Source organism: Neocloeon triangulifer, unplaced genomic scaffold (assembly GCF_031216515.1).
Source record: "Neocloeon triangulifer isolate White Clay Creek 2 clone unplaced genomic scaffold, ASM3121651v1 ptg000003l, whole genome shotgun sequence".
NCBI classification, from domain to species: domain Eukaryota; kingdom Metazoa; phylum Arthropoda; class Insecta; order Ephemeroptera; family Baetidae; genus Neocloeon; species Neocloeon triangulifer.
In genome coordinates, this window is record NW_026775546.1 from 7,700,044 (window position 1) to 7,725,554 (window position 25,511).

Here is a 25,511-nt window from a genome sequence, read left to right on the forward strand (position 1 = left end):
TCATATCAATCTTGTTATCACTGGACCTTTCTTATCAGAGATAACCTAAAGACTTGTGAAGTGGAGAGAAAAATCCAGCTTTGTATATATACGTGTCTTGCTTTATTTTCATTAAATTCCACAATCTCGTTACCACGTGGAGAATAAATTATTAACTTGTACACTTGCGACAACTGTGTCTGTTCACATCAACATCAACAACAACTATATATAAATTACGCAATTCTCATCTTCATATCGATATATAATAAAGTAAATTTGGTATTTTGCATTAACGCGTCTGTAGGCCTAATTTTTATTATTGAGATATCCACCGAAAAATATTCAATTAAGTAAAAATAGGAAACTTTCCAAATTTGGAACCAAAATTAAATCATAAAGGGAATTTTTGTAATGGAAAATATTGAGCAAAACCAGTTATGTATTCATTTTTGAGAACGCAAAAATAAATAGAAGCGAGGGCTTGCGCGGCCTAGCAGACTTTCAATCAATTGCTACCAATTATAACAAATTGCTATCAATTCTTTCTTGTGAGTCTATTGTTATTTTTTAAACATAATTAATTCAACGCCTCTCTGATCTTTTAATTTCGTGTGATATTTTTAATCCACATTCAGTTACATAAAATATGCTGGATTATCGATCAAATTAATTTTTTACATGATATTTCATAGTAAGTGTTCCGAATACATTTATATTATGCGTATTTTATCTTTGGTCGCTCAAAAGTAACCTACTCATTATAAAGAGGCAACAGTAATCGATTTCTCATTCAAGAGCACAAACAGCATCACCAAAACTATTAATTGAAAAAGCGATTAGACGTTTCGCTACAAGCAAAAATATCACAATGAGCCTATAGGAATGCAAAAATCAACAGGAAAAGTAGTCAACTGAGGAATGAAGAAAAGATATTATCAAAAACAAAGAGAAAAGATAATAATTAACACCCTGCGTCATGTAATTCCCCAGTTAGCAGATTTTATTAGTGGAATATTTATGAGTATAATAGTAATTTTTTATCAAAGAAAAATACTCGGCAAACAAGAAATGAACAGATTTCTAGATAATTTTAGAAAAGTGCCGAGTGCAACCCCGACAGAAAGCTAATTTTTTGTCCTATTAAAAACTGCAAAAATTAATATTCACTCAACTCCATCGCTGGATTTTTAAATAAAAAATGCTTACTGGGTCTGCTCTCTAATACTGGCTGAACACACTAGAGTATACACGGGATTAAATTTTGTTTGACTTTGGCTTTTAGAGAGTCGGAAACAAAGCTGAGTATTAGCAAGAAACATTTTTGTTTTCAATTTACTTGCACAGTTTTGCACAACAACCGAATACTAAAAACAGTGCCTTTCACAAAAATAGTGCGTCCTAAAAAAAGGAAAATCAATTGACCAAAGTTGAGCCGAATGTGGGCATTCAGCTGGGCCGAGGGGGCTGCCTGGCCGGGATGGGGGGCGGCGCCCCTGTCGGGAACTGAACGTTGCCCACTCTGACAGGAATGGGAGGCGGCCTGCTCGGAATAGGTGGCCCTGGAGGACCCCTGGGAGGCGTGGCTGCCTGGGGCGGCCTTGCTGGCAACAGAGGGGGTGCCATGCTTGGGGGTGGTCCCACGTCTTCCACCGAATCCAGTCTCGGAGGCGGTGGAGGCGCTCGGCTGGCAACAAGAGGCGGTTTTTCCTCCACTGGTTCCCGAATTTCCTCGTAAATCCTTTCCGGCTGCAAAGGGGCCTGCTGGGGAGGGGTGACTGGCTGCGGAGGAATCTCCTCTGGTTCTGGAGCCTGGGCTGTTTCAGGTGCAACCGGTGGTTCTGGTTCCACAGGGGCAGCAGCCGCAGGACTTGGAGAAGGTGGAACTGGTGGCTTGAAATTGACACTGATTACTCCGGCCTGAAAAGAAACAAAAAATACACTATAAGGATACAAGTTTAATAAAAAAATTTATTAATAACAGAATAGGATCAATTTTAATTCTTGTAGGAGAGATTGTCTAGAAGAATGATGAAATGGAATTTTCCTTGTCTACAAAAATATTCAGCCTAACTTGTAAATTTGAGTTAATTTTGATGCTTTTTAGTACTTGACAATACTAAATTTGTTCAAAGAGGACGAGCAATTCTACAATCAAAATTTTTTACTTTTGGCATTGGTTTCCTTGTCATTTGAGGCGAAGGCTGTGGAGACTTTGGAAGTGGTGGTCGAGAGGGAGGCGCTCCAGGCCTAATCGGAGCCAAAGATTTTGCTTCATCAACTTCAGTGGGCGAGTCCACTAAACCGGCCAGCGCTGGAACTTCCAAATCTGCAAAATAAGACACAATTTTTTTTAACAAATTCATTGGAGAAATAAATTTTTAATTGATAATGATAACAAATTTTTTCCCTGATTTCAAAAATATGTTTATCAAAAATTTACCTTGTTGGATGTCTGTGATTTCAGTGAGTCCAGCAATGGGCTGCAGATCACAGAGTGGCTGTGTGTTGTTGCTGCAAAGGGCCATTTCGAGCTGCGCTTGCTGCAACCAGTCGGGCGTCTTGAGGCACAGCTGCACTCGGTGTCCGCAGAGCTAAATTCAGAATATTGTCATTATTAAATTTCGAGGATATAAATTACAAACTCACAGTAAGCCTGCCTTTGTTGGCTGCAGCCAGGGCACACTCGCCCTCCCTGAAGGTGACCCACATGGTTTCTTCAACAAACCTGACCAGAATGACTTCGCCCACCTGTGACAACTCTTGTAGCAGCTCCATCATGAATTCGTCGGTGAAAAGTGACACGGCTTCGTTTTCATCCTTCACGTCCTCAACTCTGACCACAACCGTTGCATCCGGAGGTCCTTGCTGCTGCAGAACATCCAACAAAACCTAAAACAGTAAACTTTTAAATATTTCATTAAACACTATGTAAAATTTGCTACCTGGTGCCTTCTGTTTTCATCAACCTTGAGTACTTCAATATCTACAATTGCAATCACAGGTCTGTGGTCGCTCTGTTTCAGTTCGGCCCGGCCGTAATAGGCCAAGACACCTGGATTCCAGTCCTTGATGAGTGCTGTTAAAAAAATGTTTTAAATTATGCAGGTACAAAATTACTACCAAAGTACCATCATCAGCTATTTGCTTTCTGCGCTTCCACAGTACTCTGTCCGTCCAAGCAGGGGCTCTGGCTTTTTCACTGGTGTCAAAGTCGTCAGAGAAGAGGTCATATTTGTAAGTGGGGGGAAAGTCAACGTCGCCTTCGATGTAATTTTTGAAGCAGTTGCCCTCTGCTTGAGATTTCTGTGAAAAGATCCGTAAGATCAAATTAAAACTGCATAGGTCAAACCATTTACCTTTAATTGATCATTAAGCAAAATTTGCTGGAGATCTCCCTTCTTGACCAGTTCTTTAATTTCGTCCTTGTCCATGTCTATTCTGTAGTTGAAATCTCCACACCAGAAAACATAATCGTGGGAATTCAAGCTTCGTCCCTGTTAGAAAAATTTTAATTTTTTTTTCATTTTACTCAGCCTTGTAATACCATTGGAAAAGCAATTTTTCTGGTGATTTCCGCGTAGTCGGCATTTCGCTCGTTGACCTGCGACTGTCCTGCAGCAAAGTGGGCGCAAACAAAGCACATGGAAGTGTTGAATAAGACCAGTCTGATGGCAACGCCACCCTTGTTACCTGATTAAATAAAGATTTTAGTCACCCAAGCAATTTGCCTTTAAAATTAATTACCAGTGGCTCCTCCGAGACCAGTTTTGACAGAGTCGACAGCAACGTCTCTCAAGTACGGAGCAAGTTCCGGCTTAATGAAGAGGAAGAGGCAAACGCCGACTAGCTGGACATAGGTGACAAGCGCAAATTTGTTGTCTCTGGACAAAACTTTCTGCAGCTCCACTGCCCATAATTTGGCATTTTCCGAACTGAAACCAAATGATTTGATAAAAAAATAAATTGACAAACAATTTCACTCTAACCTTGCTGCCATGATGTTGCTGGCATTCAGATCAACAATTTCCTCAAATCCAATGGCAAATATGTCAGACGACTTGTCTGAAGGTTCATCTGGGTGTGATAAGTCAACCATGGCTGTTTTGGAATTGAATTTCATAATTTTAATATATTATATAACTTCTCAGTGGAAATGTAGTCACTTTTCTTTTCATGTCAGAGTTTAAATCAATTAATTTTTTTAAATTTACTCACAATTGGATCTGCTGATTTTAATAGCATCTAACAACCAGTCAGCAAGAGAGACATCCTTATAGGCAACACTTCGAAAGTGTTTTCCTCCATTCACATTGTATGTCCCGACAGAAACCCTCAGACTTGTCGGACTGGCGTACTCGTAATACCTTTTGCACATCTCCCGTAAAACAGGAGTGGGAGCTATTGATTTAAAAACATTTAAAAATTAAACCATGAAAATTTAATTGAACCAACCGTGGAGCATGACTTGAGGGAGAAGGATTCGTGCCCTGTCTGCCAACTCGCTGTTCAAATTGGACCCGACCAGCAGAATGTCTATTGCCTCCTGCTTGCTGTTGTCCAGCAGGTTGTTCTGAATTGTTCTGGCCGCTGATCTTGCCCCATCCATAAGCTATTGATAAATCAAATTGATTAAGAATTACGATCACAATTGTTTAAAATTCACTTTTGATCCTCCCTGAATGGCTCCAGTTCCAGCATAAATCTTGCTCACTTCGTTGCCGTTGTTAATCCACATTTGACGAAAAACTTCCTCAAATCTTGAAACCATCTGCTGCTTTTCCATTAAATTCAAAAAGGTCAACTGCCTTGTTAAATTCTGAAAAAAATATATTTAGATAAAAATTAAATTAAATATATAATTTTTTTTCCACCTCAAGACCCAAAAAGGTCTGGACACAGTTTGTTCTGTCAAGACAGTCGAGGCAATTGGTCCTGATGGTGCCTCTCTGAATAGAATGTACTTCATCTCCCACCGAGCTAAAAATGCCAAAAGCCTCAAAGTGCCGGCGCATCTTGTTCATCATCTTGTTCAGATTTTTGGTGTTGCCTCCGCGGCATTCCTGGTGGTAGTCGAAGATCAAGTGGGGCACTTCTCGGTGCAAACTGCTCGCTTTGTGGTGAGCCTGAAGAAAAATAATTTTGTTTTCATAATCACATGAATGATGAAACACAATACTTGGAAGAGTTGACTGAGCATGGCCTCGCCTTCCTTGGAGCCGACCAAACTGGAACCAAGCAAATTGACTATGACTTGGTGTCCGTAGCGCTCCTTCATGCAGTCCATGTGTCTTTCAAATGCTGGACCCGACACTTCGTATCCCCGGGACATTTTCACTTTGTGAGATCCGACCTTTAAAAAAGTTTTTTTTGTTACAACATCAAACTAAAAAATTTGTAAAATACCCCAATTAAGTCAAGGGTAATAATTTAATTAGTTTAAAAAAAATGCGATACTATTTATGTATTTACTTAAAATAATAAAAATTCACAAATAAATCTTTTTTTATTTAAATGAACTAACCTGCACTCCTGGCTGCTCCCAAAAGAGGGGAACAGAGCCTCTTGTCTGGACAAAAGAGGTCACCTCCTGGTCTAGGTAGATGACCTGCTCAGTCTCAACAAAATTCGCAACATATCCGTCATCGTTGCTGCCTCGGACATTGAATCTGTACAAAATTTATTAGAAAAAATTGGTTCTTTAAAAATAATTATGTGATTAAAAAAAGTTTTAAAACATATCAGTTATACAGATCATTATTTTATTTTACCTCGTCCCTGCCCTTTCGCAGCTGAGCCTTGAAATAATTGCCACAGAAGCCTTCCTGTGTCCCACGTAGACAGTCCTGATCTCAACGCTGCCGCACATGGCCTTCAACAGCCACTGACTGCAGTTGACCCCAAACCGCATCATGTGCACATGCAGCATGCGATTCCTGTTAATTCTCTTGATTAATAAAAAGAGGCTCAAATTTTGAAAACAGACCAGAAGAACCGGTTGTCAGTTTGGTTGGCGTTTTTCTTCCTCTGGGCACAGAGACTCAGATCGATGGGTTCCCCAGACGAGGACCAGCTGAAGTAGAAGGTGCCTGAGTTGAGCAATTTGCGCACCTCTGTGATGCGCTCCTCGTCCTGCTGCTGACCACTGAGGCTGACAAAGGTCGTCGCTGTCACTCGGAACACCTCCGAGTCGCCAACTTTTCCGATGGACACACATCCTGTCACCATTACCAGGAACAACACTTGCCTGTCGCCTGGAAGTATTTTTATTTTAAATTTATGAAACGATTTGTAATAATTTGAGCCATACCAGCATTTATTTGGAGCACCCCTAAACATCCGTAGGCGTCCAAAACTTTCGTGTACTGTCGTTTCACAGATTCTGTCTCTTGCTGAGCTGGAAATTAGAAAAAAAATTTAATGATTTTATTTTCTTTTTTAGTAAAAAAAGTTTCAATAAAAAAGTAGTGTAAAAGTTCACCCTTTGAAATTGTATAAAAGAACAATCAATTTTTGTATTTAAGTCAGTGGATCGATTGGAACAAAAACTGCATAGTTTTGGAAATTCTTCTAAACAAATTACGTGGATTTATTTTCAAATAATTAATTTAGCCCCGTTCAAAGAACAATCGATAACCCGTTTTCAACGTGTATAGCCTTTGACATTAGGAGGACAACACAGGGCAAACGACAAAGGGGGTGTATTTAGGGGCGGATCGGAGGCCTCGGGGGGCGGCGGAGCGACTCACAGAGGACGGCGACCGCCTGCGACTCGAGCAGCAGGGTGTCCTCCTTGCCCCTCTGCTCGACCAGCACGCTGTAAGGGTTCGGAGGGCTGATTTTCTCCAGCACCCGGAACCCCTTGCCCATCGCCATGGCGGCCCTTGCTGGATGTAGGATGGAGTGGATGGAGTAGAGAAAATTCGCAGATTGACACGCCCACCCACTAGGGGGCACGGGTGACCTCATTTCCCATTGGTCGGCAAACAGCGCCAAAAGAGATTTTTTGAAATTTGCCCGCGAATCTCGCGTGTCCCTTTGATTTCATGGTGTGTTTTGTTAGTTTTGAAATAATTAACTGAGATTTTCCTAATTACAAAATCGTTTGATTCCCTTAATTCGGCTGTTACATTTTTAAATCCAGATTTTAAAAACTTCACGGATTCTAATCTAATTATTTCTTTTTGAATTTTCTAAGAATTTCAGAGTAAAATATTTTAAGGAAAACAAATGAACTGATATGTTTTTTCTGCATTTATTGACACTTTGATGCTCCACATACTCTCCAAATATATACATAAAATAATAATATTATTACGATACCTATAACAACAGTTGATAAAATACCAAATGTACACACATACACATAGTTTGCTTCTCTTCAGCGAGAAAAATACTTGCTCGTCTCCTTGAGAAAGCTTTTTACATTTCAATTATTCGCTGAATAAAGAAAGCGCAGCAGATCAACAATCACAACATCTATTCCAGCTTTTAACGGGCAAGATTTGACTTAACCATATATTTTTTTTCAATACGAACACTACACCAATTAAATGTCAGAGATGTTCTCGAGAGCTATAATTTATAATTTAAACTGACCCAAAAAATTTGAATTAAAATTGCTTATCAATGTTAATTGCGATTGTTACACAAGTGAATTAATTAAATGCATTTTAAGACTCGGATCGACTAAAATTAAACCAACACTCGCTCTCAGTTATGAAAAATAAGGAACATCTAAAAATCTACGCGTCTCTTTTTCATATATTGGCAGGGTCTCTAAAATTAGCATTCAAATTACAAAAGCGTGAAAATATTGCGCAATCGGCCGAGGCAACTATCAATGACTCTGAGCACTTCGTTTTTAATTTCTAAAAATAAAGACTTAATTAAAACCCTGCTCAACTAAAGGTTAAAAACGTTTGATTTCATAAATAAACATACAGGTGAGAGATGAATAATTTTTCGCTATATACTTGTTAAAATACCCAAAGGCTGCTCGGAGAAGCAGCCAAAGCTCCCCGAGCGGCCGCTGGTTGGTCTTTTGCTCGAGAAAATCACATCAAAAAATATTGAGGGGGGCGAACACTACTGGGCCGGGCCGGGTCACGGTCAGGGGCCTTCGGAAGCCTCTACAAGTAGTGAAAGCAGCAGTCTGGGGGCGCTACGTGCCAGCCCCAGCCAGAGACCGGCCCGAAAGTTTGTGCTTGCTGAGTATTTGACACGAGAGCGATCTTTGCCTCTTTTAACAAAGTTACTTTATATATGCATGTGAACAATGTAACCCGTGAATCAACTACTGGTACGACTGCTGACGGAACATGGAGCTGATCTCCTCCATGGTCTTGTTCTTGGTCTCGGGCACCTTCTTCAGCACAAACAACACAAAGAGTGCCAGCAAGAAGGCGAACACAAAGAACACGTTGCCGCCTATCACCTCCTGCAATCAGAAAAAAATCAGAAGTTATTACAATGTTTACAAACATGGTAGAAAAATATGATTTTCTGAAACTTTGTAGACCCTTTTAATTCCCATATTTTATTAATCATTTTTTTAAATAGTGTCTATGTAAGGTTTTATGCTTTACCTGCAGTGGCAAGAAACCAATGCCAACGATGAAGTTGGCCGTCCAGTTGACGCAAACTGCAAGAGAAGTGGCCGCCGGCCTGGCCGACTGGTTGAACAGCTCGGAAACAAGGAACCAGGGAATGGAGCCAGGGCCAGTGGCAAACATGATGACGAAGAAAATGACCAGCACAATGCTGAAGTACGAAATCCACAGTGCCTCAGTCTAAATATAAAAAAATTAGTTTCGGTTTAATTTTGCAAAACTTAAATTATTTACCGCGTATTTGAGGCAAATGGCCAAGAGGATGGTGTCGAAGAACATGCCAGTGAAGCCGACAAGCAGCAGGGTCTTGCGTCCAGCCTTCTCCACCAGCACCAGACTTATGATGGTCATGATGACATTCATGGTGCCCATGGCGATGGTGGCCAACTGTGCGTGGTCGTCGCTCAATTGGGCCATCTTGAAGATTTTGGTCGAGAAGAACATCACCTTTGAGGAGGAAAAAAATTATAAAAAAAAATCATACAAAAATTTAAAAAAAAAAAACTTACAGCGTTGATGCCTGAGAGTTGCTGAGCGATCATGATGACAACGCAGATAATCAGGGGGCTCCTGAGAGACGAGTTGATGAAAAGCTCCTTCAGGGTGACCTTGGACACCAATTTAGCCGCTTCGTACTCGGAACGCATCTCCTCCATCTCGTCGTGGACCTCAATGGTGCCTCGGAGCCAAGTCAGACCTGAACAAGTTAAAAAATTCAATTTAAATATTGAATTAAATAAACAATTGGAATGTAAGTAATTTAAAAAATTTGTTTTATAAAAAGATTAAAATTTTTTTCAAAAGCTCACCTCTTTGAGCTTCGAGTTCCTTGCCAGAGTTGAGCAGGGTGAATTTGGGCGACTCTGGGCAAATGGGCAGGGTGGCGAGCTGGAAGATAGCGGGAAGGGCGGTAAGGGCAAGCAGCAGCGGCCACATGTCAGGGGTGCCGAGCACCGAGCCGAGGCCGAAGAGCTGCGACAGAAGGATGGAGATGGTGATGACCAGTTGGTAGACGGTGCCGACGGCGCCTCGCAGGTGCACCGGCGCGATCTCGGCCAGGTACATGGGGGCCAGGCCGGCGTTCAGACCAGAGTTGATGCCGATGAAGAAGCGGCCCAAGATCAGCATTTCGTAAGAGCCGGCAGACTTGGCCGCTCCCATCAGCACGGCCGCCAGGAACACCAGCACGTTGTTGATCAGCAGACCACCCTGACAAAAATAATAATAATAAAATTTAAAGTCAGATTTATTAAGATGAACGGAAAAAAAATAAATGTGTTGAATAAAATATATTTTTAATAAAATTAAAAAAGGAATGTGACCATAATTTAATTAGAAAGTTGTAAATGCAAAAGATATTTCGATTGCATTTCATTAAATACTTTCTGGATTAATTCAAATCATTCTGCTTCTGCCTACCTTGCGTCCAAACTTGTCAGCAACGAGGCCTGTGATGCAACCGCCCAGCATCCCGCCAACGCAGAAGAGAGACACGGCCAGCGAGAAAATCATGGTGACAGTTTGCTGGTCTGGGACCACACCCGATCGGGCTTCCTGCACAGAGCTGATCCATTCCTCAATCAGCTAAACAGAGAAATAATTAAATTATTTTCTTGTCCGATTGTGATAAAAAAAAGGGTGCGCACCGTTTGAGGAGCATTTACGACTCCGGTGTTGTAGCCATGCTGGAAGGCTGAGCCTAGGGCGGCGGCCGAGATCGCAAACGCCAGACGCCCATTGAATCCCTGAAACACGCACAATCGCTTAATTATTTAATTGGCCATCGAAAATAAAATCATAATTAAACAGTCAAGGTTGATTTTGTTGTTGTCCTGAAAGACCTTATTCGCGGGTCTTCATTGAATTTGTATATTAACTCGCCCCGGGGCGTCTCGCTTTCAAAGGTTTCCTATGCCTTGACAACATCGATCTGCGAAATTCGCCTCAAGTTTTTGCTATTTCTGCGCCAACGAGACGAGAATAGATGGAGATCAATTACTTAGACTGATGATATTGATCAAGAGAGAGAGAGAGAGACTGGAAAGGGCACTTCAATATTTTGATTTTCAGTTTCCAAGAGCCACGCCCGATCAAGACTCAAGACCAGTATATTAAAAGCACATTCCGGCTGATCACCAGCCATAAATTAGTCAAGGTTGAGTCTCTACATATTTTAAAGAGGCGTCAAGGTCGATTTTACGGGAAGAAAAATATAAACGCAGAGAAATAAAAAGTGAGCCTGGAGAGATCGACAGAAAGGTAAAAAGTATTTAATTCATTTTTGGATATTTGCTAAAATGATTCAAATAAACAAAATTCCGAAACATAATGTTTAAGGAACTTGAAAAATCTGATGTTCTTCGTGGCAGAATTTATAAATTCTAGGCAAAATTGGGCAGAAAAAAGAAAGAGTTGTAATAAGCAAATTCTGTTATCAAAATTACAAATTCAGAGCCTCAAAATTTGTTTCTTTTTTCACACCTTATTGGTCAGGCTGGAATGGTCAGAACATCAAATTTGGCGAAAATGTAGCCTGCACGACCACGACACGCTTGTCTACTAAATTGAGCAGGTAAAAAAATCAAATTTAGGCAATATCTTGACAAGTATGTAGTGCGGGTTGCATTTAAAAATCTGATGACCTGCGGTCAAAGAATACAAATTTTATCAACAATAAAAATGTTTGTTTCTCGTTAGAAACAAGCTTGTCCTCATTAATTGAAATAACATTTCGCATAATAATTTTGTGCATGTTAATTGTGGCACGGAACATTTCCAGACTCCACTCAGCACAAATGTGAATGGGAGACAAGTGCACTCGCCTACATAAGAGTTTTACTGTTTTGCATATCAACGCCATAATTCGCACAGCGAGCGAATTTTATCTGGCGTGCGTAAATCATGCAAAAGACGGGAGTGTCGCTCTGTGGGCGAGAGACAAAAAAATAAGCAAGACGAGAAGGGCTCGTGAACCAGTTTTTCTGAAAGCAGTTCACAGCTTTTCGAGCAATTTCCTTGGACGAGCCTCTGTCGCGCTCGAAGGTCGGCGGCTCCGAATTCATATATTTTTTTTACAATCAGAGAGAGACACGCCTGGAGGAGCAAAAGGTCGCATGGGCTGAGTGACGAAGAGAAAGCTGAACTATGCCGAATTTGGGATTCTGTCAGTTTTCGATTTGAGAGAAATTTGCATCACAATGTAATCCTACAGGCGGAGCAGCAATTTGACCAATTTTCATAATTACAGCACCTTTGTAATTTTACAATTTTTTTGCTCGGCGCCTTTTAATTAAAAGGAAAACATTTTTACGATTCAGCGAGCAATTAAGATAATTAACCGAGCGCACGGAATAAAAATAAACCCGAGGCCTCAGAAAAATTCCGTTTTCTGCTGGCAATAATTATATTTTTACACACACACGCGACCTCTCAGGTTGCAGAGCGAAAGGCGCCAATGCAGAGGTCCACACGTGTGCATATATAAAGAATAAAAGAAGTGAAAGCTTATTATAGAGAATACGAACCGGCAGCATAATTTTACTATGGGCGCGAATTCGGGTGTCTGTTTGCAACCGCGATAAAAGTTTTATCTGCACTCAGACAGAGAGCGGAAACGGAGCCAGCTGCGCGAATGCTGCCGAGCTCTCGGTTTTCCCTCTTTGATAAAATAAACACGAAAGGACACGGAGAGGACGAAATAGACGCGGCAAGGTGCAGGTCTATGCTAATTGCATGTTTGCATAGGACACGAGGCGATAAGTGGTTCACGGCGAAATAGAGAAAAGCGGAATCGCCTTGCGAAATCAAATGCGTTACGTAAGAAATTTTTTTTGAAAATCTACAAACAAATTTTTTGATTAAAAAATCCTTTGAAAAATTCAAATTTCGCAAAGATCTAAAAATTAAGTTTTTAATTTTGTAAATTAAAATATAACATTGAAATTTTCTGATATATAATTTTTTTCGTAATTTAAAAAAAAATGAAATTCTTATGTACATACCGCTCTTCTTATGTAAGGCATGTTTGAGGTGAACAAGAAAGTGTTGCCAAGCGTTAACCATAAAGGAGTACGCGAGAGACGCGAATTGTGTGGCTGTCTTGAGCGAACGAAACGCGGCGCACCGAGCCCCCCGCGTTTTATACCGAGGGGCTTGCGGCGCGGCCCTCGCTCACGATTGGCTTGGAAAGCGGTCGAGCCTCTGCGTTTTTTATCGTTGCATCAGATTCTTGCGTCACCACCACACTCTCGACGTGCGGCAGAAACAGAGGCCGGCGTCAAAGGGGTAAATATACTAAAAGTATGTACGTGTAAGGTGTTTTGTAAATAAGAGCGGTAAATAATGCATATGTAGTCGACCAACCCGCAAGTCGTGCAAGTGCAAACGTTGGTAAAATATAAACAGGATGTTATTGAATTTGCAAGTTCACGGCCTCAGACATTCAAATTTATTTCAATAAAATTGTTTTCAATTACAATTAAGTTTAAAAATTCTCTACTAAATTTTAAATAAAAATTTAAAATGAGTTGCAAATATTTTAAAATAATTCTAGACTATATTGCGATAATTTTGTTTCCAAAATAGGCAACTTTTAGGGCTCAAACTCTACGAGTCCAAGGAAAAGTAATTTTTAACCAAAAAAACTCGCAATGTCATTTTTTAATTATTGATTTTTTTTTTAACGCAATAGAAGTATTTTATTTTTTAATATCCAGCATTATTACAAATAAGAAGGCAAGAGATAAAATCATGAAGTAAGTATTTTTCCTGAAAAATCGTTTTAGTCTCTCATCTTTTAAGAATGACACAATTTGTAAAGACCTGTCGTCAGAATATTCTGGAGTGAATAAAATAATCCAAATAAATTTTTCACTGGTCTATAAAATTTGAATCAAAATTTTCTGATTGTAAAATTTTCTGTTAATTTTTATATATATATTTTTTTTTAATCTTAGTCTGGGCCAGTCTGGGCATTGCAATTAATACATTTGTAAGCAAGGGAAGTGTTTTACCATGGCAAAAAATTATTGAAGTCGTGACAAGTATCGGGCTTTCACCTTGCAAAACGCCTGACAACTTCAAGCAGAAAAGTCTCGCTCTGCCAAGGCGAGTGTAAATTACAAAACTAATGCAGTTCCATTTCCTTCCTCTCGAACAATCCGTTGAACTTGTCAAGATCAACCAATCAAAATGGAAAAAAGCATTTTGTCCCTTTTCAATGTCAAATCACATTTAATGATTTGCGACACTCAAGGAATCAATCAATCAATCGTGAATTTTATTTCACATTAAATTTACGGCTTTGGACGAACAAGTGGACAAAAAGTTGATCTCCTTGTGAGTAATAATTCTAATATAAATTAATCCCATCCTGCGATTGGTCGGATTTTCATCCGTTTTTCCTGGTAGAGAAAACCGGTTGGGGCCGAGATCTTTGAGAGGCTGCAGTCGCGCCTTTATTTATAGACAAAGCAGACAACAACTATAAAGCTTTCTGGTGTATAAGACAGGTCAATGGAATGCTCGCAGAGAAAGAGCATGGTTTTAATTTAAATGGAGAAAAATAAGTAAGTAAAGTCGTTTGTATTGAGAACGACCAAACTTGGAGTTTGGAGCCGACTATTGTTTTTCAAAAGAAAAGAAAGAGCCAATATTAAATTCATTACTTGTAAGTCCAATGGATATTCCAATATTTGCCGCTTTTTTCTCAATTGACACTGTACATCAAGAGAAAATATTTTTCTAGTTTGAACTTTTTGATTCTTGATCGGTTTCATAATATCCAAAATGAGATGGATTAAAAACAAATTACCGAAAAATGAGAAAGGTTTTTTTATTATTAATAGAGGGAAGTTTATGCTGAAATCAAAATTTAATGTTGATGTTGATTTTTAATCTTTGAATAATATTTAATTTCCAATATGACATGAATTGAGAGAAATAATTATTAAATATTAATTATTTTTTGTAATAAAGAAATCCTCAAAATTGGGTTGAAAAGAATTGATAAAACTCCGTCAATCATTCACAGCGATAAAGTCCCTTGATTAAAAAAAAATATATATCAATAAAGCTTATTTTTAGTTAAAGCATTTTTTTAATTTTATCAGAGTTGAAGTGGTCTAGATATGGTTTAATTTTTTTTTTTTATAGTTTTACGGCGGTGATTTAATTGCTGTGCGTGTATTCTAGGAAATGCAATTGTCACTAGAGATTATAATTTCTATCAGAGTGACAAAAATTTTTTCTCAGTCACACCCATTCAATAAAAGTTTTTCTGCTCAATTTAAAAGTCTTTGATCGTAATTCCAGTCAGAAGTAAAAATTCACTTATCTTAATTCAGCTGTGAACTCACGCCACAAAAAGATAAACCGCAATTATACTGCTCTAGACGCCGCTAATTAATCCTTTTGGTAAAATGCGTCTAAAGTTCACAAAGAATTGCGGTTTGGGAAATTTTCCTCTGAAGTTTTGTGCAGATTAGATTTTCATGACGCAAAAAAGGAAATTGATGTAGAGTTCTTTTCTTATGCTCAAAAGTGCGTGATATGATTGAAATGATATAGGCGAGGGCAGATGAATAGAAATAATAGTTGTGAAGGCAACGGTCGCGAATAATGCAAATTAATTCTTGAGTACCATCAAGCGGACTTTGGTGAAGGTCACTTTAATAAAGCTTTTTGCCGGCCGGTCTGCGCTGACCAAGCACTTTTCGACTGCGATTTTTTCTGCTCATCAATCACAGAAGATTTTTTTTCTCATTTCAAATAAATTAACAAAATAAAAATCAAATCCAAAAAGAGACTTAAAGTTTCTTTTTCTTGAGACTGTAATTTTTTCCCCAAAAATTTATATTATATTGCCGGATGTGATATGTGGACCTGAACTGCTTATTGAGTTTTTTTTTGTTAAATTTAAAATTATATATTTTTTGACTGCATTTTTAAGTTCTCTCGCGAATTTGAAATTCTTTTATCGTACAAGCTTTTGCAATTAAGTGCAAACTCGCGTCTACCTCACCACACCCAGTCTGCCGGCGATTGGCTGAAGGAGCGACCGAGCCTCTTGCGGAGAGATTATATTTATTTTTTCGCTCCTGCTAAATTATGGCTGTCGGCGCAAGAGAATGATGGACCAAATTTCTAGAAAACCGGTTCTCCGGTTGTATTTCTGTCTGCAATTAGCATTCATTTCTTTCAGAAACAAAAATCACATAATGAGCTGTTGGAAAGAAGAATTTTTCAGTGCAAGGTGGAGCGACGGTGAAAAATGCCGCGTTCAATTAAGTTGCGATTCGCTGGCGCCAGACAACATGACCTTATTAAGAAGTAGCGAGAGAACGAAGAGAAGACAAAATGAAAAAAATATAACATAAAAAAGCATAATCATGTGCAGTCATTATCGCAGCGCATTGCAAGTCGGCAAAGTGATGTTGCATATTGCCGTCTCATTAAAATTAAAGTTAAAAACCAAAATTTTAAATTCTTGAGATCCTAAAACATTTGTTTTCTGATCAATTCAAATTTATTTTTTAGAAAATTTTTCTTTGACACTTTTTGTTAATTCCAAGCTTTCAAGTTTCTTGAAAAACAGTGCATTTGAGAAACTTAATAAAGTTACTGAGTTTGTTACGATTATTCCTAAAAAACGTTCAAATCGGTCTAAAAAAGATCTATCTCGATCTCATTTACTTGTATTTAATTTTGTTTTTCTTCACTTTCCGTGACAAGTATCAATATTTAGATAAATTATATTTCCTTAAAAGTAAAATAATAATAAAAAAAGGTAATATATGTTTTCTATTTGATGCTTAATTTTTATTTCAATTTGAATTTCTGATTAGCAAAAATGAGTGAGGTCGCATGGTATGTTGACCTGCACCTGAGTCAAGTTATTCTGTGCTTGCACTTGTTGAGCATAAATACAATTGAAAAGAAAGTCAACGTGCAAACCGATATCACGCGACTGGCGTCAGCACTTGCCAGTGTAAAACACGTTCGAGTTGCTTGTAAACTTAAGACGCGGCTTTGCAGAAATAAAATAATGGAAATGAGTGCAAACTTCATCGGTTAGTTGGATTCAAGTTGCTCGCCACCCGACCTTGCCCCTCTTTGTTCTTAACTTTGCACTGCTAAAATAATCACGCGACTACAGCATCATTTGCAATTGCAAAAGTGCAACAAATTTTGAAATTTTTTAATTTATTTAGAAAAATTACTTAGTTATCATTTGGTCTTGTTAGTAAAATTTTTAATTTTAAGCGCAAGTTTAAAATACTTTCCCACTGAACAACTGCAATATTCGAGTAATAAAGTTGAATATTTTTTTCTTGAAATTCTTGAGGAATGAAAAATTTATTCACAAATTTAATTTGCATTTTAAAGATTAGTGAAATTTTTACACAATATTTTTTTGTCCTCCAAAAATACAAAAACATTATATTTGGCATCCACGCTGCGAAAAATGGTAAATTTGATCCAACAGACCAATGTAAGTTTTTAAAAGTTCATCCCTCACATTTAATTTATTTATTTGATATATTTACATCTTTTTTAAATCTGCAAAACTAAATATTAATTTAAAAAAAAAAATAAGTAGCAAAGCCAGACCCTCCTAAAATTAATTTTTCCAGTGTGCATTTCCTAGACCTAAACGAATGTGAATGTAACTCTTATTTAATTTGCCTCATTACTGAGGAGTTTGATTTTTATTTATTTGAAATTTTGAAAAAAAAATAAATCCTCCCTCACCTTGAGACGCGAGTTGCTCTTCTGCTGGGGTTGCTGAGCGCTCTCGTCATTATTAGAACTAGCCATGGTTTCGTCGCCCAATTAGGACCGGAATTGCAGAGGGTTAGAGGAAAAGACACCCTGGAGGAGAGCCTGAGTGAAACTGTGGCGAGTGAAAAAAGAAGAGCTACGCCTTTGAGGAATTCGAGCCCCTAATTGAGGTGGAGTGGCGCCGATTGGTCGACCCATCAACGCGCGGCAGGTCAAATGAATTGATGCAACTGTATGTGCCGGGTGACCCCATCTCCTCCCTCTCTTGGGCAATTTCTCGCGCGCATTGTTTGCTTTTGTCAGCACATAGAGTGACTTGTTGTTGTTGTAATTCTGGTGTTGCGCGGGGAGGGATGGAAAAATGTCCCTACGCAGCAGCAACTTTGCTCGCAGATGCACTTTTGTTTCAAAAATGAGGATGGGAAGAACAAGAGTGCAAAAACTTGATCATAATAACTCTAGCTCATCTCTGGTTGGTTCAGGCAACAATTAAACTTGACTTAAGTGGACAGGTTCAAAGAAATGACTTGCTAATAAGTTGAAATTGAAACTTCTTAATAAAATCTAATAAAAAAACATGTTAAGTGCTTAGTATTTTGTATTTGTACGTTTAATTCCAAATAAAGAATCTGGAGAAAAATTAAGAAGAGTTGGTAGTCAAAAACTGGAAGAAAAAACAAAACACCTATACATTGATTTATCTTTTTGAAATATTCAAAAGAGATTTTAAGGAAAGGGTTTTTTTTAAATTAACCGAGTTATCAACTTAAAAAGTTTCCTAGCACCACTAATATTTTTCTTTTAATTTTTGAAACCCAATCTTTCAGAAAAAAAATCTGAATCACTTTTCAAAGATCTATCAGAATCTCAAATATCATGAATTTTGATTTTCTTTATTCATCCCGCTAAGAAAAAAAGCATAATTATATTTGTGAACAAAGTAAACTATTTTTTCTACTTATACCATCAAATTGAAACAATATGTCATTATTTGTGGCGCCACAAATCATCATAATTCGGCCCATAGGAATTTAAAATGCTCGTTTGCGAGGTCAGAGGTCAAGCGGGCAGTGCACCACGTGCACGCAGCAATTGGAATGAACGTAATGTTCAAATTCCTCATAGTTAAATGGAGAACAATTAAAAGAGCAGAGTGTGTTCCGACCTCCCGGAGGTCAATCGCGGGGATCGTGGCCTCGTTGACACTAATATGTATTCATCTTCTATAGTGCCTCTTTTGATCGCGTAAACCAGTTCAAAGTTGCGCGTGTTTACCCCCTGCAAAATAATGCCTTTTCCTCCAAGTTCAGTTTTTTTTTTAAACATACATAATTTGAAGACAGAGAGAAAACAAAATTAAATTGCAGAAGAAAATAGAGTTATATAATTGTGGATGGTAAGCATTATTTCAAAAATAATAAAGATCTGGCAGTGAGATTAAATGTTTAGTAAAAAACTTTATGATACCTCTTAATTATCTTGGCATTAAATTTATACTCTAGTGTCTAGTTTTAAAATCACATTAATAAAAAAAAAAAAACTTTGTCCATAAAAATTTTCCATTTTGATACAAATAATGTAAAATAAATTATTACTAGAAATGATTTATTTATTTTTATTTGATTTTTGATGAAAATTGTCAGTCTAGCTCTTTCTATGCGCGCCTATTTGCTTTTTACGCGTTTATTCTCCTCATTATCACGTACGACGCGGCGCCAGGTGTGAAATTCCATCCCTCTTTTCCACATATAAGTGTTTAAATCCGGATTTGAAAATATCCAGTTTCAAGAAGACGAGCGCTTAGAACAAATGTATAAGTACTCGAATTTCGCGCAAAACACAATTTTTATCTACATCAAGAAGTGCAATGTTTGTCTTTAAAAACGAGTGCAGCGGCAAGACAGGTAGTGAATCACACTTTGAGCGAACGCCTTGTTGGGGCTGAGGTTTTCTTGGCGGTCGGCCAAGATTTTAATGTACAGACTTAACTGTGTAATGACGGATTACGTGATTGAAGGCACGCAAAAGCATTCACTTCTACAAAGTCTAAAGAAAGAGATTTAAAAGTGTTTGCGCGGCCTGATTCAAGCGCGAAAGCGTTTTCCTCCTTCAATGGAATTCTATTATTCATCGGAGTTTCGCGAAAACTCTATTTAATTTCATATAATGATGAAAATAAACTTTTTAATAAATGTGAATTTAAAAATTGGTAACATGTATTTTGCATGAACAACTTTATTGATGGTATAATTTCCAAAATTAAACTTGACACAAATTTGGATTAAAATAATAAAATATTAAATTGATTAATAATTAGTTTTTAAAAAGCCAAGAAAGTGTTTGACTAAAAACAATCTATTTCCTCAAATTTGGAAGCAATTTTTTTCTGGAAAAAATTAATCACATTTTAAATCCTTTTATTATTTTGACAACCGATGAACCAATTAATTAATAAAATTTCTAATTTCATCATCAAAACTTCGGATGATGAATCAATTCTGGAGGGATTTAATACAAATTAATTTTTTTCAATTTCACCAATCAGCTCTCCCTTATTAATAAAGAATTAATTGAAATACGTTTATTTTCTGATTGCAGGGATTGCACAGAACTAAGATTTAAGTTTTAATTTTGGCACTTCAATTCTGATGTCAAAACAGTCAAGTTCTCCGTGTAAAATCGTTTAAAAAAATAATATTTTCTTATATAGCAATGTTCTGACGTAAAGCACCAGCAGGTTGCAAGTTAATTTAAAAACCTTCTTGGATGACGAGCGAGAAATGATCGCAAGAGTTTACGTTTGCAACTCAACAAAGTCGCAACACCATTTCAAAATTGCCTCAGCTCGAGAACGAAATGCAATAAATTTTTTAAATTAAAACTTGCTTCTTATCTCAAGAAGAAGTTCGTCGCCAATTTGCAGAGATAGCATTTAAACGTCTGCTGCGCATTATTTCAAAGAAAAAGGAGGCAATGATGCACGCGAGCGAGGAGGATTTGAATAAATTTGCTGAGTCGAGCCGAGTGATGCGGCCGAAAACGTAGTTTTTGCACCTGCCAGTCACACAAAGAGTTTATTTGCGGCCGCCAGAGACGTCACGCGCAGCCTAATTGCACATTTGCGTCTCGCAAGCCAAATTGCATGGTGTGTCCTCTGGCTACAGAAAGAACTCATTTCGACGCGCAAAACGGCAAATATTTTATGCTCTATAGATAACAAAAAAAAGAAGAAGTTCTCAAGTTGCGTCAAACACTCGCAAGTCTGCAAATTATATAAATTTCAGACTTCGGACTTTACTTTTTTCATCAGAATAAATTATCAGAAATTTATTTTTAGACGGGTCAGATTTTTTTCAATTGACGTCATCTTAGCGTACACAAAAGAAAAAAGGCCATCATTCATCACATAAAACATTTTTTGGCGAATCGATGAAGACTGGATTCTTTTCTAACGTAATCGGTTCCCAACTGAATTCAGAGGACATCTGTTGGACGCTTTTCCAACAAAACGATAAATTTGGTCGTTCGTATTTGTAAGCTTTAATAATATCCTGCATAGAACTGATTTATCGTTGTTAATTGATTAACTTTTTTTAGAAAAATTAACTTTTAAGTCTTATAAAATCTCTCAAATTTAGTCCAATTCAAAATAAATTAAACCAACTTTGGTTCTGCTTTGGTAGAGGTTTTGACTGAAAGTATCTACAGATTACAAATTCGACACCGGGAACTTGTCTCCAATTTTGTTGCGTTTGTTATAATAATAGAAATTTTAAAACAATAAATTTTGATTGTAGTTCTAATAATCTTCAATAAAAAATTTTTACTCACAGCCTTCGGAGTTCCATTGGTGGTGTCCTGAGAAGCGGCAGGAAAAAAGTGAACTTGTTAGTTTTAGTGGAAAAAAAACCAATTTTTTGAATAAAAATTTTTTGTTAGAGGAGATACTCACTTTCATGAGTTTGGCGGCAGCGTTGGAGTGAGTGGCCTCGTTGTCCGTCGACGGTTTTTCCTGCGAGTTTGTTAATTTTTGAAATTCTTTTCTATAAATGATATTAATCACAACGCGAGACCAATCCACAAGGCTTATGCAACTGGCGCGACGCAAAATAGGCGCGGGTTGCATAAGTCGGGCGGCCAACTGACCTGAGTCGCCGCTCCATCTGCTCCCTCGGCCTGCGTTCAAAGAATTTTATTTTTAAATTTTAGACAGAATTCTTGCGGAAATTAAAAACTCACTTTATGGTTTTCCTCATTCTGTGGCAATTAAAAAGGGAAAAAGGTGTGTTAATAATGTAATGAGGAGGTGAAGGAGAGAATTTTTTTTTTTTCAAAATTACCTGCGGTTCCATGATTCTTCTTCCTCCTCTGGCAGCACAGAAAGAATGAGAGTTCGTTACGAAAATTTCAAATGAATTTTCTCCAACAATCGAACTTAAGAAAAAATTCTTTTGATCATAGGAATAACCGTTGATTAAAAACGGTGGAATGAGCATGTTGAGCAACAATAACACCAAAATATAAAATATTATAGCTCTGGCTTGAAGATTTGAATTATTGCGGGCCATAGATGATCTGAACTTGAAAAATTAAATTTAATAAAAAAATTACCTGCAAAAATGTTGCAGTTTCATTATATAGTAAAAAAAACTTAAAATTAAAAAATTTATCTACAGACAATTAAAATTTTCCGTCGAACAATTAAGATAAAAAACTTCTAACGAAAATTATTTCTCAAAGTTTCAAATGAAACGAACAAAGTAATAAAAATCAAGGTTAATATTAATTTATGAAATTAATAACTGATGACCAAGAAAATTTTCAATAGATATTTAAATTTCTTATAAATTGATACTCATATTTTGTTTGTTTTAATTTGACCAACACAATCAGTGATACTGGGCTTTTTCAATTGTTTTAACTCATTTCACCTTGAAAAACGTTCACATGCTTGTGACAGAAAACATGCAGCACTTGAAATACATACACATGTCACGGCCAAGTAAACAAATTTAATTTAAAACTGCAAGCAGAAAAAAATCCCCCTTGAACTAAATGTACAAAATGTACTTTTTTAAGTAAAAATTTTTCAATTTTCCACCCCAAACAAAATTACGCCGGTCTGTGGTCAGTTTGACCTTGGTTTGACCCCATCTAACATAGTTTAGCCCTGCCGGTCCTACCCTTGAGAACTTGCTCTAACCCCTGACTTGGCCCTAGGGGTGAAATTTCCCTTCACTCACCGCACGTTGGCTGCGGCCGCTCTGCCGATTGTTGAGTCGACGATTGTTGTGGACGCACTCAATCTACCATATGGGGTGAGTTCGGCTCGCAAGGGTGGTCACGCCCCCGCACCCACCAATGAAAGTCGCTCTCGGCGCAGGCCCCCGCTCGATGGGCGCTGACGTCACCGCCGGGGGTGTTTTCGTCACGCAAATCATCGATCGCTTGCGTCACCCGCTTGTATATTTCAGCGCCAAAAATAATTTCCAGAAATATTTCGCATGACGCAAAAGCAATAATTTCGCTATCAGTCAAATTTAATTGATTCGTTTTCTTAAATTTTTCTAATTAATTACTGGAAATTGCATTTTTATTTGATCTATTTTTTGTTTTCTTTTTTCAGGACGATCATATTTAACAAAATGTTTGGAAAAAATAAGATGCTTTCCTTTTTTCCTTTTTTTAATGCAATAACAACCTGAAGAGAAAAATGAGGAAATCCAGAGTGAAACAGATGAAACGGTCCACATTGCAGCCTAAATTGAATTTGTGAAACATTTTTAATGCTTTTTTTTTGTCCATAAAATATGCTATAAAAAATTCAATCCTTTAAAGGCAACTTTTAAATTTATTGAATTAATATAATAACATTTAATTTTACTCTAAATATTTATAAATATAACATTCTACTTCTTTTTCAAAAGAGTTTTTTTGGCGAATTTCTAAATTAGACATAAATTTATACATATTATGAACTAACATTCTCTCTTAATTTCAACAGGTTAAGTAAATAGATAAATTTGTAAGGTCTGAACATTGGATAAAAAATAATTATGATTTTAGGAATTGCAATAAAAAAAGAAAATTCCTAAAATTTATTTCTATTTGCTGTTGTGTACAATGAACGGAGTAAATTGTAAGAATTTCGAAGTTGAACCCAGACGAAGCAGTGTCAGATTTAGATTGGGACCCAATTAGTTGTTTGATTAACGCGATTAACGATTCGCGGATCACACGGCTGTGTTATTTTCCGTTGTCTTGACCCACGTGACTGTTTTGGGGGATGAAATCTGGCATGTCGCCCGTCTTATTTGGCCGCTGCATTGCGTTGCCTCATTGTTGCGGTCAGAAAATAAACCTCTGCGGGCCGATGGCGACGGCGAGAATTTTAAAAAGGCCAACAATCTCACATGATTCGCGAAAACAAGATGTTTTTCAATGGTTCTACGCGTGTTTTCGCACACAACGGTTTGCATGAAAGAAATAAGACACCAGTGAATTAACATGTAAATCTGCTCCTTTCAATGAGATCAAGGAAGAATAATTATTATCTATTTTATAAAACTTTTATATCAGTAACAAATTTACCAAGGTATATATTTATTATTTAATAAAATCGTACATTTATTTTCCAATGCTTGCAAATCATGTTTTTCACAACTTAATAAATAATATTGCGCGCCTTGGAAGCTACTCAAGGGCAAGACTCCGCATTTGTTTGTGGGAAATTTGATAAAAAAAAAATAACATGTCATTTTATAACAAAATTTGTTCTCGTCTTCAAGGATGGTGGTTGTTTAGTGCTGAAATAGTATAAATTGTTTGCTCGGTAAGTAATTTTAAAATGATGAGATGCATAAAATGATTCATTAATATTATTTTACTTTCTGCAATATAATTTTCTAATGGAGTTATGGTCAAAATTTTTAAAAGAAAGTTAGAGGTCCTAAAAATTTTTAAATTGAACTTACAACTAAGGTTTGATTTAAGTATAATTTTATGATTTAAAATAATTTGAACAAAAAAATTATTCATATTTTATCAATTAAAATATTATTTTTAATAATATTCAACTTTCAAAGCGGATTGATCACGAAGAAGTTTAATGACATATTTCAAAAATTGTCAATGCGTTGAGAATTTAATGAAATAAAAAACCTTTCTATTCTATTCTATTCATAGTCAAATTTTTTTGCTTCATCACTTTTATGGATTGAAACGAAATTTAGCTAATTAGGTAATTAAATTTATCAATTATTATTATTCAGGTCTATTTAAGATTTTACTAGATTAATTAAAAAATTATGAATACTGCTGAGAAACAATAATTTATAATGTCAGTAACTTTCATGCCTATACTTGAACATGGCATGTGTGTGACGGACAAAATGATCCTTTTCATCCTTACACATTTTCTTAAAATTTTGTAGAATTATTTATTTTTATTAAAGATCAGAGTTGTGGTGTAATTTTTGGGATCTTGGATATAATCCTTCCCCCACCTTTTTCTCTCTACGGCAACAAGTGATGCTCTCCCTATCCTGCCTTCCTGACCGGCAGTTCAGTTCGTTCCACATTCCAAAGTGATAAACATTTTTGTTTGGAAAAAAGTGCGTGAATTTGCTTACCTGTTGGTGCACCCTCCTGTTCCTGGAGTAAATGGGGGCGGCGAGGTCGGAAAGGGACGAGGCGACCGACGATTGTCGCGAGATGCGGCTGCCGTTGCCCGGCACCTCCAGCAGGGCCATCTGCTGCACCCTGTCCTCGTCGTCGACCACCCGCAGGGGGTGCGAGAAGTCGGGCGAGTTCTCACGGTGAGCCATTAACTTTTTGCTTTTCAAATCCAAAAGAGATCTAGAGAGCGGCCGCGCGCGCTGCGAGGCGGCCAAAGATAGACTGAGGCCTGAAATAGACACACTTTCTGCCGGCCGATTCAGACTTGAGAGAAAGGGGCAGAGTCACGAGAACGGGCCCCTTTTGCGCTGACCTTGGCAAGGACACACCCCATTAAGTCCGAAATTAAAACGAGGAAAAGAGAATTCAAAAAGCGTTATACAACGTTTTGTAATATAAACAATTTATGCAAATTTTGAGGTGTAACATGTATCAATTAATTTTAATTTTCCTGTTTTAATC

The 25,511-nt window shown here is 37.3% G+C and overlaps 2 protein-coding genes across 5 annotated transcripts; both read right to left on the reverse strand.

Annotated features, from left to right (window-relative positions):
- Positions 1-93: 93 nt before the first annotated feature.
- Positions 94-6,937, reverse strand: LOC132192777 (synaptojanin-1). The gene is made up of 20 exons (XM_059612885.1): positions 6,729-6,937; positions 6,290-6,376; positions 5,966-6,233; positions 5,751-5,915; positions 5,504-5,648; positions 5,159-5,332; positions 4,854-5,105; positions 4,646-4,798; positions 4,435-4,591; positions 4,198-4,380; positions 3,969-4,080; positions 3,727-3,914; positions 3,527-3,672; positions 3,339-3,476; positions 3,111-3,285; positions 2,925-3,058; positions 2,629-2,871; positions 2,423-2,573; positions 2,148-2,308; positions 94-1,899 (listed from the first exon to the last, which is right to left on the reverse strand). The coding sequence occupies exons 1-20, from the start codon at positions 6,853-6,855 to the stop codon at positions 1,429-1,431; spliced, it is 3,630 nt and encodes a 1,209-aa protein (XP_059468868.1). The 5' UTR covers positions 6,856-6,937; the 3' UTR covers positions 94-1,428.
- A 278-nt stretch (positions 6,938-7,215) lies between these two features.
- LOC132192646 (solute carrier family 2, facilitated glucose transporter member 1-like) lies at positions 7,216-25,268 on the reverse strand. Of its 4 annotated transcripts, XM_059612701.1 has the most exons (13): positions 22,616-22,709; positions 21,713-21,740; positions 21,612-21,629; positions 21,519-21,548; positions 21,325-21,384; positions 21,204-21,230; positions 10,238-10,336; positions 10,011-10,175; positions 9,401-9,800; positions 9,101-9,288; positions 8,826-9,038; positions 8,568-8,771; positions 7,216-8,419 (listed from the first exon to the last, which is right to left on the reverse strand). In XM_059612701.1, the coding sequence occupies exons 2-13, from the start codon at positions 21,722-21,724 to the stop codon at positions 8,276-8,278; spliced, it is 1,560 nt and encodes a 519-aa protein (XP_059468684.1). In that variant the 5' UTR covers positions 21,725-21,740; positions 22,616-22,709; the 3' UTR covers positions 7,216-8,275. The 4 variants fall into 4 exon arrangements, with proteins under 4 accessions (XP_059468684.1, XP_059468683.1, XP_059468685.1 ...); XM_059612700.1 differs by lacking the exons at positions 21,204-21,230; positions 21,325-21,384; positions 21,519-21,548; ... (1 more) ...; positions 21,713-21,740; positions 22,616-22,709 and adding an exon at positions 25,004-25,268; XM_059612702.1 differs by lacking the exons at positions 21,204-21,230; positions 21,325-21,384; positions 21,519-21,548; ... (1 more) ...; positions 21,713-21,740; positions 22,616-22,709 and adding an exon at positions 17,343-17,588.
- Between the last annotated feature and the right edge of the window lie 243 nt (positions 25,269-25,511).